This window comes from Lepidothrix coronata, unplaced genomic scaffold, assembly GCF_001604755.1.
Source record: "Lepidothrix coronata isolate B3197 unplaced genomic scaffold, Lepidothrix_coronata-1.0 Scaffold262, whole genome shotgun sequence".
NCBI classification, from domain to species: Eukaryota; Metazoa; Chordata; class Aves; order Passeriformes; family Pipridae; genus Lepidothrix; species Lepidothrix coronata.
The window spans coordinates 381,052-394,182 of NW_016690442.1; the positions used below are offsets into that span (position 1 = coordinate 381,052).

General features: G+C 45.7%; 1 protein-coding gene across 4 annotated transcripts in view; it reads left to right on the forward strand.

Annotated features, from left to right (window-relative positions):
* Positions 1-13,130, forward strand: part of FLVCR2 (feline leukemia virus subgroup C cellular receptor family member 2) — a 38,856-nt gene extending 25,726 nt beyond the window's left edge. Inside the window, exons 6-11 of one of the 4 annotated variants that reach the window (XM_017835696.1) lie at positions 884-994; positions 1,422-1,527; positions 2,010-2,121; positions 2,538-2,593; positions 5,840-5,936; positions 11,440-13,130. In XM_017835696.1, coding sequence (XP_017691185.1) covers positions 884-994; positions 1,422-1,527; positions 2,010-2,121; positions 2,538-2,593; positions 5,840-5,923 — 469 coding nt within the window. In that variant the 3' untranslated portion in view covers positions 5,924-5,936; positions 11,440-13,130. Of the gene's footprint in view, positions 1-883; positions 995-1,421; positions 1,528-2,009; positions 2,122-2,537; positions 2,594-3,226; positions 3,535-5,839; positions 5,937-11,439 lie in introns of those variants that run through there. The other 3 variants (XM_017835697.1, XM_017835694.1, XM_017835695.1) reach the window with 3 other exon arrangements.
* Position 13,131: the final 1 nt, after the last annotated feature.

The following is a 13,131-nucleotide window of genomic DNA, read 5'->3' on the forward strand; positions in this document are numbered from 1 at the left end:
TCAGGTAAAGGATACTCCTTTCCCTCCTAAAAACTATGTACTATGAAAAGTTACTAGCTGCCTCTTGTACTAAAAAGAGCCTTTGTCTTTTTGATGTGGGAAGGCTTTTCTTGGTGTTTAGTCAGGGATGACAATTGCTAAACGTTTTGGATCTTTTAAAGCTGGCCTGGACTGCTGCATGTGTCTCACAGTACTGAGTCCACTGATGATCCTCACGTGGCCTGGCTGCAGGTTTGGCTGTTCCCAGGATCTGCCTGGCATGCTTCCCGAGCACAAGGTCTCTTTGTCTCCTCTGCACAGAGACAAGAGCTTGTGGCTCAGCTGCGGTTGGCTGTGGAACTAGCACTATCCTGTGGCTTGAGGATGAGGCTGTGAGGGCAACCTGGCTTGCACATCACCTCTCCAAATACAGCAGGCAGTTTAAACAACAGAAGGGAGCAGCAATGAAGCTGTTTTGGACAGCACTGAAACATATATGGCCATAAGACTGTAGCAGTGTTGACATCTCTTTTGCTTTTCCTGCTTGAGAGGGCTCCATCTCCTTGGCTCCTGTGTGTTCAACTGGTTGTAGTACAAATGGTGCCCCAAGAAAGATTAGTGATTGTTTTATTTGGCTTTTGTTCTCCCCGTCAAGTGGCATGTACAGGACATGACAAGGCACCTGTCAGCCCATGGTAGGATTTTCCTTCTACTGCCCTGCTGTGTGCACAGGTCCTTTCATGCTCTCTGTCAGTCCAGTTCCTCTGTCTGGTAGGAGTGGCGAGAGAGCTGTACAACTTTTTTTTAATTTTTTTTTTTTAACCATGTGCTACAAGCTATACCAAGATCTGTGGGCAAAAAGGAGGACTGGATTAAATGAAAACCTGACTGCTTTTTCTTACAGACAGACAACACTAGTCATCTATATCATGTCTCTAGTGGGAATGATAATCTACACCTTCACTCTGAGCCTAGGCCATCTCTGGGTGGTCTTTGTGACTGCGGGCATGCTGGGGTAAGTTCATGTGCAGGCTGCTTTCCTCGACATGCTAGGGGATGAGCAGGAAGGCCAAGCTGATGGTGTTGGGAGGGACTGGGGAGAGACATGGCATGTGCATGGCTCCTGCATGGTTTAAGGAAAAAATTATCTGCTCTTCCCATCTCTCACTTGTATGTGTTTCATTAGAGTCAGGGACGTTATTGTGACCCTGCTCAGCTGCATCTGCCTTAATTGTTCCAGGCAATCAAGTGGAAACATTTGGAAAGCCAGGGATACTGCATCCCAATAGATGACCAATGGACAAGAATGAAAAGCTTGTCTGCCTAAGTGGCTGTTTGACCGTGCTGGGGGTGATGCCCCTTAGAGCTATGGGCCATAGTCTGCCTCTTCAGTCTTCCTTCTGACAGTTGCTAAGTCTTCCTTTCTGTGTGCTTCTTTACAGTTTTTTCATGACAGGATACCTTCCCCTGGGCTTTGAGTTTGCTGCAGAGTTGACGTACCCAGAATCAGAAGGAACATCATCAGGGATCCTTAATGTCTCAGCACAGGTAAGTGCGCTGTTTTCCCTTTGCTTGCCTCTTTTTAGGCAGAGATTAAATTGTAGTTCCAAGCCTTGACTTCTATTTCTTGTCCATTATTAGTGTAATGTACTGTAGATCTAAGCACCCTGAGACCTGGCTTTTTGATTTATGTTCCCCATAGCATTTCTCTAGTGACAAACAGAAACATTCTGTTTCTGTTTAAGAAAATCCATCAGGATGCCAGTCGCCCTTGCCTTTTCCAACATTGCTCCTAACAGCCTAGGACCTGGCTCTTCTCCAGTGAGAGATGGGATTCCAGCCTTAAAGGTCATTTGTCATCCCATCAGCTGCAAGGAGGTGCCTCTGGATGTGTTTATAACCAAACTTTAGCCTCATTAGGGCAACTGTTTGGCTGGCCTGTATGCTCTGATACTTTGGTAAAGCTGGGAAGCTGTTTGGGCTGCTTTATAATAGGAGTACAGCTGGACACTGGCTTTGTTTGTTTGTAGATTTTTGGTATTGCTTTCACCATTGGCCAAGGGCAAATCATGGATCACTTTGGAACGAAGGCAGGAAACCTCTTTCTTTGTTCCTTCCTGTTCCTGGGGACCGTTATGACAGGTAATTAAAATTTTCAGTGTTCTTCTGCTCTGACTTTTCCCCTTGAGCTTGGCATATGGTTGAAGGGCTTTTGTGTGCTGTGGTGTCTGCAGGAAAGGCCAGAACCCACACAGCAGTCCTGTAGCAATGCTGTTGTTCTTCTTTAAGCATCTGATCTGTTAAAAAGAAGATCCAAGGCTTCTTGCTCTGGCTGCTGGTTGAGTTTCAAGGTTGCACCTCCTGCATGCTGCAATAAGGAATCTGTATCCTGCTTGTTTCAGAAGTGCTCTCAGCCTCATCCAGGAGAATGGTTTCCCTTGCTCACCATAACATAACGGAAGAGGCTTCTGCTACTCCTTTGGATCCTGGGGAAATTGATTTGGTCTCTGCATGGTGACTTAACTGCCTTCACATCTCTCTTCCTCCCTCTGTTCCAGCATTCATTAAGGCTGATCTTCGAAGACAACAGGCCAATTTGGAAAATGAACACACAGTGAGTAAACCCCCCTTCAACCCCTGCTGTGGCCCTGTTACTAGCTCAGGACAACATGCAACCTCTCTCCTTTCTAGCAAAGGGTCTGGCTTGTGGGGAAGGTCCTTGTTGGCATTTTCAGACAGGTGGATGTAATTCCAGCACATCCAGCTGCTGAGGCCTGTGTTTGCTCACTGTTAATGTCACGCAGAATCTATAGGCTCTGGTCCTCTGGGAGTCTGCAGGGCTTCACACATTTTTGTATTGGCTAGAACCAGATGTAGGGCAGTGCTGTGCTCACTTCTCTCCCCTGAAAATGTGTTGAGCCCTTCAGTGCTTTGCCCTTTTTTAGAGCTGATGAACTATTATTCTAGGCCCCTAGGGTTATTCTTATTCTGCCATCAGCTGCCAAGTGGGGTTCAGTATATGTGACTGGAGGAAGCTGGGTTACAAAGCCCAAATGAGGGCTTGAGCAGCCTAGCTCCTTACACTTTGCAGAGTGCTGAGGACAAGGCTACTAGTTCATATCTGCTCACCAGAACTCGGGGTATGATGTCCCTGTGACATGCTGTGCAATAAATGCAGCTGTTTGCGTGTGGGAGGGGGCCTCTAGTGAACTAATTGCACACATACTTTTAGAAGCTCTTTTTGCAGGGAAAGGGAGGGGACTGGTTGTTTGAGGCTATTTTCCTTAATCCTCCGGGCTCCTCTTCTACGACGTTATCAGAGATATCCACTCAATGTTCAGGAAGCCATCAGTGACCATGACTAGCAAAGTGTGTAAATCTCAGTTCTCTGCCAGCTGGAGTCAGCTCTATTCAGAAGACAGTGCTGCCCTCGTCCAGAGAATCTAACCAGTCCAGTCTGGAGAAAGACCAGAAGGTCCAAGAAGCAGGTCTTCTCTGACCAACTGCTCAGGAAGGTGGATTTTCAATTACAAAATACATGCTTTTTGATTTTTATTTTGGTTTTATTTTTACTGAACTATCTGAGCACAAATGCAGAGGGTAGGGTGTATTAGGGAGGGTCCGAGATATATAGACACGTGAAAAACCAGACACCATAAGAACTCAATAAAGCAAATATTTATTACCAAGAGGTGGCCAACAAAACGAACAAAGCCAAAAGGGAGGAAGGAGGAGAGAAATAAGCCCCCAGCACGACTTTCTCAGTTACCCAGCTGTTGCCTATGTGAGAAATAGAAACCCAGTCGGGCAATTTCCAATCAGAATTTATTATATGATAAAAGCAAATTCAGCGCTGGGTGATCAGGGAAGGGGTTCAACAACTCCCAATGCCTGTCACACCCAAAGAAGACATTTGTTCTATATTTATTTCCAGCTACTACATGAATATTCATTATACATAAGTATAAACATTACACATTGTTAGGTCAGACATTCCACAGAGATTTCTTAACAAGCATTCATAATATATTGTTAAATCAGACTTTCAGCAGATGTTCACTTCTTATCTATACAAAGTTATAAATTTTAAGAAAGATGCTATTATCTAGCTAACTGAACACCTAGCATGCCTATAATTACCCATAGCAGAAGCTGCATCCTTGGAGAGTCAGTAAGTTCACAAACTGGCAGACATCCCCGCCAAAGGCAACGTTGTCCTTGGTGTGAAGTTAGCTCCCACCAAGAAAGCGCTATCTGCTTTTTATACAGTTAATTGAGTGGCCACAACCTCCCAGGTGTGGCCAGCACTGCCCAGCTAGAGGCCTTCAGTCCCACCTCCCGGTTATGTAAGTGCATCTCTTCTGCGCACGCGCGAGAACTTCAGAAATCCCCTGACACACGCGCAGTATGTTTTGGGGGTCTTTAATTGAGTCTGGGGGCGAGCCTTCCTCATCTTCTTCCCCACTTTCTCCTCCAAGTGCCCTTGGAGGACAACTAGCCAATCACAGAATGCCAATTAAAACAGTTTATACAAGAAGCTCTCTTCAAGGACAACTTTCCCGTTTATCAGTGCTTGTTTTCCCATAACTTGGCAGGGAAAGAGCAAAACTTTCACAGGTGGCAGGGCCAAACACAGACCAAAAGTATCAGCATAAATTCACCCTGGTACAGTAGGGTAAGGGAGTTCATGCTACCTTGAGTAGTTCTTGTACCTATAATTCTAGACTAGTTGGATGAAAAAAGGCTGCACAACTTATCCAATTTGGATATAGGAGTCCCCTCCTCCCCATTGTAATAACTTAAACATTATTTCTTCTTCTTTTTCTGCTCTGAGGCTTACAACTTTGGTTGATTTTAGCAGTGGTGAGCATCATGGTCTACAGGACCAAGCTAGAAGACAACTGCTCTCCCAGAATCCTGGTGTGAATGCAGCTAACTGGAACACACTTAGCTTAAGTTGAGCTGGAGTAAAGACCAGTCTGTTTTGATACACACCCAATTGCTTGTATCCTTCCATTAGCTGTTCTGAAGTCAAAGGCAGAAGATGAATTGTAAGGCCAAACCATCCTCTGCAAGCCCTAAGGCAGCAGGGCTGTAATGAGAGGTGCTGGTGGCACGGTGAATTAATTCATAACATGTATGTGGAAGGCCCAGGAAAGGACCCAAGGTCATTTGGCAGTGAAGGTGATGCCTACTAGTACTAAGGTCCTTTCTATTTGTCAGACATTTCTCTCACCAGACGAATTGTACATTTTTGCTTAAGCCATTTTTAGTATCAATCTTTTCAGTCTAAATACTATTGTAAGAGCTTGCTGCTGGAGGGGGGAGAGCATTGAAACCAGAGCAAAGGTGGCACAGGTGTCATTTTTATTATCCTAAAAGCCTCCAGAACTGAGAGTAGAAAGAACCAGAGGGATGTGTGTGAGGTAACAGGTCTCAGTCAGTCAAGACTCCTTCCCCCGAGAGTCATGCTTTGAGGAAGTCATGATAGACACCCTCCACAGTCTCAAATGTGGCCTCCACATGGCTGAGCTCACCTGGCTACTTCTCAAGCTTAACAACCAACCACAAGTGCTCAACCAACTGAAGGTAGGCTGAATCTGGTGTTTGGCACTTAAATGGATGGCTCAGGCAGGGATCAGCCAGCTGGGCTTTGGCATTGTGTGCTGCTTTTGTGGAGAGTTCTGATGGAGTAAGGTATTGGAGCTTTTCTATGTGGCACAGCTGCCTTACACATGCTTGGGTGATTTTACTGGTTTTTTCCTTTGCCTGTTTCTCTTTCTTATTTTGCCCCACTTTCATTTCCTTCCCTACTTGCCTCCATATTTTCAGGGATGGTGACTTGTGACTGTTGTTACAGAGACTCCAAGGCAGCAATCAGATCATGGATTATGGGACTGTAGCTTGTAACTGTAACCCATCAATTCCCACTCCTGCTCACTAGCTTATACACCAAGGTAGGAGAATTGCACTAATCTACTTCTCTGAACTCTCACGGGGTGGCACAGGCACCAAGCCAATGGCACTTCTGGGGTGACAGCAATGGCCATAGAATATCAAGAATCTTTCTGGCCTTCTCAGGTACTCATCTGAGAGGAAAGACAAGACAGCATCCAAGGACATAGTGCAGATCCCACCAGACTCATGTCAGATAGAGTCATAGAGATTCAAATAGGTGCAGCGAGGCAAAGTCTGGTGCTGTTTAAATGGAGAACTGAATTATCAGTCAGTTCTTGGGGAGAGGAAGTGCAGACATTGGCAGACTCTTCTTTGACATTACTTTTACAGTCCAGTTTCTTGGCTGGAGGTGATATAAGGAACCCTGTAGAGAGTGGGCTTTGATCACAGCCAGGGTGCATGGCCAACTTCAAGAAGGAAGTTTAAAAACATCTAGCAATAAGAGAGTCATTGGGTTCGTGCCATTTGGTATAAGAATTCCTGAAATTTTAAAGCTCTGTGCTTGCTGGTCTGTGAATCTCAGTGGCACTTGTCATTTGCTCAGCTCTTGCTTGGTGTGGTATGCTTTATTACTCACTGTCCCCTGCTTCACATGGCTGGCTGGTCTGCCAAGTTAACCTTGCTACCCTTTGCTTTTCAAGGTGTTTGTAGAGTGTGTGTGTCCCTTAGTGCCACAGCCAACAGGACTAACAGGCAAAATCAGAGTGAATCCCTTGGGAAATCCAGACTTAATCCTGCTAAGACTAAGGGATGTGCTACAGGGACCATGAAGCTGCTATGCTTTGATGGAAGTGTGAGTAAGTCCCATGGGCAGGGAAAGATTTTTCTCCAAGCTGAGTGCTTCTGAAGTTGTCTCCATGCTGCAGTCTGGCAGTTTTAGCAGGGTGCATGTGTGGTATTGATTTGGGACCAAGTAGTTGAGGAGCTGTAGCTGCATGAGCTGGGCAAACCCACTTGGGGTATACTGGAACTTTTTCGATGGCTGAAGTTTATGTCATCGCCTTTGTCAGCAGACCTAGCTTGGTGCAGTTACCAGTGTTACCACTGACATCTCAGCTGCAAAACAGACACTGCAAGCAAAGCTCAAGTATTAGGCTCAGGTATTGATGCCCTGTGTCAAAACTGCTTCCATAAAGACTGGTCATCTTCATAGGAGACTCCCTTCTGAACAGAACAGAAGGCCCAGTATGCAGACTGGACCTACTTCTTAGGGAAGTCTGCTGCTTTCCTGGGGCCAAGGTAAAAGATGTGAAGAGAAAGCTTCCTCCCCTGGTACAACCCTCAGATTATTATCCATTATTGATTTTTCAATAATGCTGTGCAGCAATGAGGTCCCAACAAGTCCCAAGGAAAGGCGGATCCTGCTTGACTAACCTGATCTCCTTCTATGACAGGGCGACCCACTTAGTGGATGAGGGAAAGGCTGTGGATGTAGTCTACCTGGATTTAGTAAAGGCTTTGACACAGCATTTTCCTGGAGAAACTAGTTGCTCATGGCTTGGGTTGGTACAATGTTTTCTGGGTAGAAATCTGACCAGATAGCCGAGCCCAAAGAGTGGTGGTGAATGGAATTGCATTCAGCTGGCACCCAGTCACTAGTGGTGTTCCCCAAGGCTCAGTACTGGGACCAGCCCTTTTTAATATCTTTATCAATGAACTGGACAAGGAGATCAAGTGCACCCTCAGTTTGCAGACAACACCAAGCTGGGCAGGAGTGTTGATCTTCTGGAAGGTAGGAAGGCTCTGCAGAGGGATCTGGACAGGCTGGATCCACGTGCTGAGTTCAACTGTATGAGATTCAACAAGATAAAGTGCAGAATCCTGCACTTGGGTCACAACCTTATGCAGTGCTACAGGCTTGGAGAAGAGTGGTTGGAAAGTTGCCTGTTGGAAAAAGACCTGGGGCTGTTGGTTGACCGCTGCTGAACATGAGGCAGCAGTGTGCCCAGGTGGCCAAGAAAGCCAGCGGCATTCAGGCTTGTGTCAGAAATAGTGTGGCCAGCAGGACTAGGGAAGGGATCATCCCCCTGTGCTCAGTGAAGCTGCACTTCTTGTACTGTGTTCAGACAAGACAGACTGAGGTGCTGGAGCATGTCCAGAGAAGGGCAATGAAGCTGGTGAAGGGTCAGGAGTACAAGTCTTATGAGGAGCAGCTCAGGGAGCTGCGGGTGTTTAGCCTGGAGAAAAGGAGACTGAAGGGAGACCTTTTTGCACTCTACAACTACATGAAAGGAGGTTGTAGCAAGGTGGGTGTTGGTCTCTTCTCCCAACTAACAGGTGACAGGACAAGAGGAAACATCAATTTGCTCCATGGGAAGTTTAGACTGGATATTAGGAAAAATTTCTGCACTGAAAAAGTTGTCAAGCACTGGAACAGGCTGCCCAGGGAAGAGGTTGCGTCACCATCCCTGGGGGTATTCATGAGACATGTAGATGTGGCACTTAGGGGGCACGGTTTAGTGGTGGATTTGGCAGTGCTGGGTTAATAGTTGAACTGGGTCATCTTAAGGTCTTTTCCAACCTAAACAATTCTGTGAATCTGTGGTTGTTGCAAGGAGAAGAGTGACATTTAAGAGTCAGTTGTGAGCTTCCAGATCATGCAGAGCCATAGAGTTGTGCAGTCCTCACACTTCCCACTGAAGCACTGTACCATTGGCTGTGTAGCAGTTTGTCTTCTATCAGTGCCCTCATCTGCTAATGGTTATAATTGAACAGATGTTGCAGTTAGTAGATTAAATTAGCCTAATGGCATTGTGTACTCCTTGTCCTCTATTAATAAAACTGTAGTATGGTCCCAACAATCCTCTCACTTTTGTCTACCTCAGTTCCCAGAGCTCCATCTGGGTTAGCTTTCCAATCTCAGGACACTTGGATCAAGTGCCTATTTTACATGATAATGAGACTCTCTGTGTTCTACCTTTGTTGTAAGTGCATCTCAAGTGATTCCAACATTGTGCCTTAAGGTTTTGTAGTAGTGTCAGTTGATTCAGCACACACATTATACTCATTAATATACTGTGTACTGCCTGGGCTCATTTTCTCCTGGTTTCCAGCATCCATGCAAACCTTCTGTCATTGTTTCTTTGCGTTTTGAAAGAGCACTTTTGCTGATCTGCCACAGTTTGTTTTGATTTAGGATTGAATTATTCAAGTCTCAGGCTATGTTTGCTTGGAAATACTTTTTGGTTTCTTTTGACTTAGGATTGAATTGTTCAAGAAAAGTCTTAGGCTATGTTTGTTTGGAAATACTTTTAAGTTTTGAGGGCTTTTAGGAAAGCAGCTATCATTTAGAGTGCAGGATTCTAAAATGGCAGGACTGTCTTTTTGTTCAGACTGGGCTTTGCTAGGCCTCTTTGAAACTTGCAAATTTGATTAATGTGTGTTCAGGGCACTTGAGACTCCTGTCTGCCCATCTAATAGAGTAGTAGATAAATTGATTTTTGTGTGTGTGAGAAACATATTCTTGATAACAGAGGATAAGTCAGGACTTGATCAGTGCCAAATACCTTTTTTGCTGGTTGTATGTTTGCCTGGATGCAAAGATGCATCCGTTGGATTGCAGTGGAATACCCAAAAGCATGTTGCTTTTCCTTCCAAAGCCAGTGTGATTTAGAGGCTGGCTTAGGTCATTAGGAAAGCATCCACCCTCAGTAGCTTACTGGTTTCCCTCGGAAGCTGTACCATGCTCAGTCTCTAGTGAAATACTGCCAATAAAATAATGCTGGAATTTTGTGTAGCAGGCACAAACAATCCTCTGCTTTCCAAACTTCCCTCCTCCCTTTCATGTTTACTGTGTGGCAAATAGCCTTCTCCAACTGTCCCAAAGCCATAGGCAGGCCATCTCTGTGCCCTTTTCCACTACTGTGACTGCCAGCTATGAGAGCAGCCTTCCTTTCCTAAGGTGATGGAGCCTTGCAGACTGGCTGATCTCCTAAAACTCTGCTCCTGTAGCTCCACAGCAGGTGAGTGGTGCTCGGACGCCAGAGGTTCTTGGGGAGCCTGTTGGGGAGCCAGAGGTTCTTGGGGAGCCTGTTGCTAAAGTGCTTCCATAGTGCATTCTAGTGGAGTTTCCCAAGTCTAAATGCAGTTTTCGCCTTATTCCTAAGTGTAGCATTACAGCATGCATTCCCCAACCCCTCCTGCTTGTAGAAGTTACCTCTTTGCACTTCCTGGCTTTTGCTTCCCAGCTTTTGCTTCCAGACATGTCTTTGAAGCTTTCCTGATCTCACTCCTCTGCTTTGGGATATTGCTGCTGATCTCTATAAAACCTTTTCACCTGCAGTTTGTGTAAGAGCCTACTCGAAATGAAACTGTTTCATATCTCTTGCTTCCATGCTGCCTGGACTTCTCTTGAACTGCACTGGCGATGTGATCCTCTTTCTCATGCACCTCTGACTTCTGCCTCAGATGTCAGTCTTACCCCACAGTGAGTAAATTCAGAGCCCAGGCTGCAGGAAGCTCCACATTCACCCTTAAAGTCTGCATGCCGTCTTCTGGATTGGTGACAGTTGGGCAGAATCAGAACTCGGAGAGGTATCAGAAATCCCCTGGGAGAAGTCTCAGGTTTAATCCTAACATACCCTAGAAAGGCTCAGAAGAGCTCATCAAGCTCCAGCCAGGAAGGCTGAACTGGAATTGCGAAAGTGGTGGGAACTGGGCAGCAGTCTTTGTTTTCCTTGCTTTTCCTCTGGGAAATAACTACAGTTCCCTCCATCTTAAGGTTTCGAGTAATCAGGTTAGTTCTTCTACAGGATTTATGAAGAAAAAGAACTTGTGTATCTTTGCTCTCTAAGATATGAGTAAGGAACTTAGAAGGCATAACTCCGGGGAATTATCCCAGCCATAAATCCAAGCTGGGGATAGGGAAGAAGCAGGACCGAGGGTGCCAGCCCTGAATGGGCAATGTGAGTGGGGACAAAAAGACTTGAGGATGAGCAAACCAGCAATGTGTCTGGGAGTTGAGGCCTCACACATGCCAGAGGAAGGACACAGAGAAGCTATTTGTTGTGCTGAGCCTCCTGAGGATGCACAGGATGCGGGTTGTCTCTGGTGTTTGCACAGACACTGTGCTGCCTCATGGCATGAAGGAGTTCCCAGTGCCTTCACTTGCCCAGGGAATTGGCCCTACAATTCGCTGCTTTGAGGCTGAGCTTGTGTCACAGTGAAGTGTTGTTGATGAGCTGGCTGTGAGGCTGGTACCACTGGAGGTACCAGCCCCACAGTGTATTAGCAGTGCTTTGAGGACTGCAGCAAGTAGCTTAATGGAAGTGGGACCCTTGCACTGCCCTGCTGCCCCAGTGACCCTTGTTTGGGCAGTCAAAGTGTCTGGAAAAGGAAGAGGGAACCAGTTTCACTCTCTGAGGATGGTGATTCTTCTTTGGGGATTTCTGCACACTAGCAGAGAGTTAAAAATCAGGCAGACTCTGGTCAGCTGATGTCTCTGAAGCCTGAGTCTGGCCACCCAGGATCCTAACCATATTATTTTTTCTGTCTGACTTGCAGAAAGTGTTGCCAGAAGCTTACACTAATCCCATAGTTCTTGAGGAATCAAGGTTGTGAAATGGAGGGGTGGCAGAGCTGGGAGATGCAGCCCTCCTCATTCCCATCTTTGCTACCTGCACCACCCTCCTGTGACATGTGCCCCATGGTCGGGAGGAAGCATCAGGACAGGAGCCCAGTGAGCTGCTTCTGGAGAATGTGAAAGAGCAAAACAAGAAGGGCATTGCTCTCTTCAGTTATACCTTTGCATCTTGCTATTTTAGAGACTTTGCTGCTTGGGAGAAAAAGTTGGGAAAACCCACTGTGTCCCACCCCATCCCACCATGTATGCTTGGAAAAAGCACATGTGCTGAGAAAAGCCACAGTACTGGGCTAGCCCTGAGCACATGAGGGTGGCACGTTGCTTGTGGCTGTGCCTCCTCTCACAGGCCAACTGGGACATGAAATGCAGAAGCTGGACCACACTTTGTGCGTAGACCTGGAAGAGCTTTCAGCAAGCTCTCGTGAAGAGGGATTGCTCTGCCTCGGTGCCTGTGATCCTCTGTGTTGCACAGGTGATGGTGGAGGCCTCAGTACATCACCAGCAAGTGAAAAGCAGTGCATCAGCCACTGCCAGCTCTGTTTTTATTATTTGGCTTTCCCAGATGAAGCACTCTTAGTCTGGATAAACCTCTGCTCAGAATTCACTGGGGTTGGCCTGATGTCCCTATATATTAGGAGTAATTGAGAGATACCAATATGCCTCCTTCTACCTGGAGGCAAGACTAGTTCTGCAACCTAAGCCTAGCTCATCACTACATTAGTAATAGAAGTGAGTCAACCCACAAGTTTGACTGTCTTCCATCTTAATAAAAAAGTGCCTTTTGCATGTTTCAACAGTACATAGAAACTTTTGTGAAGTGTTATATTAAGAAAACCAGCCAAGGCTGTGTTGCTTTTCACAGCCATAGAGAGGGGTATGATGGGAATCCAGATTTGCTCCAGTGTAGAAGCTGCCCTCTTACCAGCATTTGTGTCTTATAGACACTACCCATCTGTATGCTGCTTATCTTCTAAACATAAATGAAGATCCTTACATCACTTCTCCTTCATTTGCAGCATCCCACCCCTGGTGGAGACATCAAGTGTCCTTAAATCACGCAGTTATTCATTTATCATTTGAAGGAGGGGACAAAAACTGCACTGAGGTGGAACAGTTAAAAATACTGCTCTCTGACATACCATTTTTGACAAAATATTTTTTGGTTGAAATTATAACAGTCTTTGATACATTGCATTTTGATGCAGCCTGCCTGAGTTCAAGAAGTGTTTGGACAATGCTATCAGGTGTATGGCGTGATTCTTGGGGTGTCCTGCCCAAGGCCAGGTATTGGACTTGATGATCCTGATAGGTCCCTTCCAATTCAGCATATTCTATGATTAAAGTCCTATCTTTGGTAGTTTGGGATTGAGGATGGGGGTTTAGAATGATTTTAAATAGAAGTTTTAATGTAAACACATTGGAAGTGTACAATGAAACCTGACAGATTCATATTAAATATTTGAAACAATCTACATGTAGCTCTTTTAACAGGCTGAAATGTTTTGCAGAATGGAAAAATCATTTTTCTGCCCAGTGCTACTGCTGTGCTCTTTTCTTCCGTGTTTTTCCTCTCTTTCTTCTGCATGTGAATTGTCTTCCGAGCTAGGAGTTCC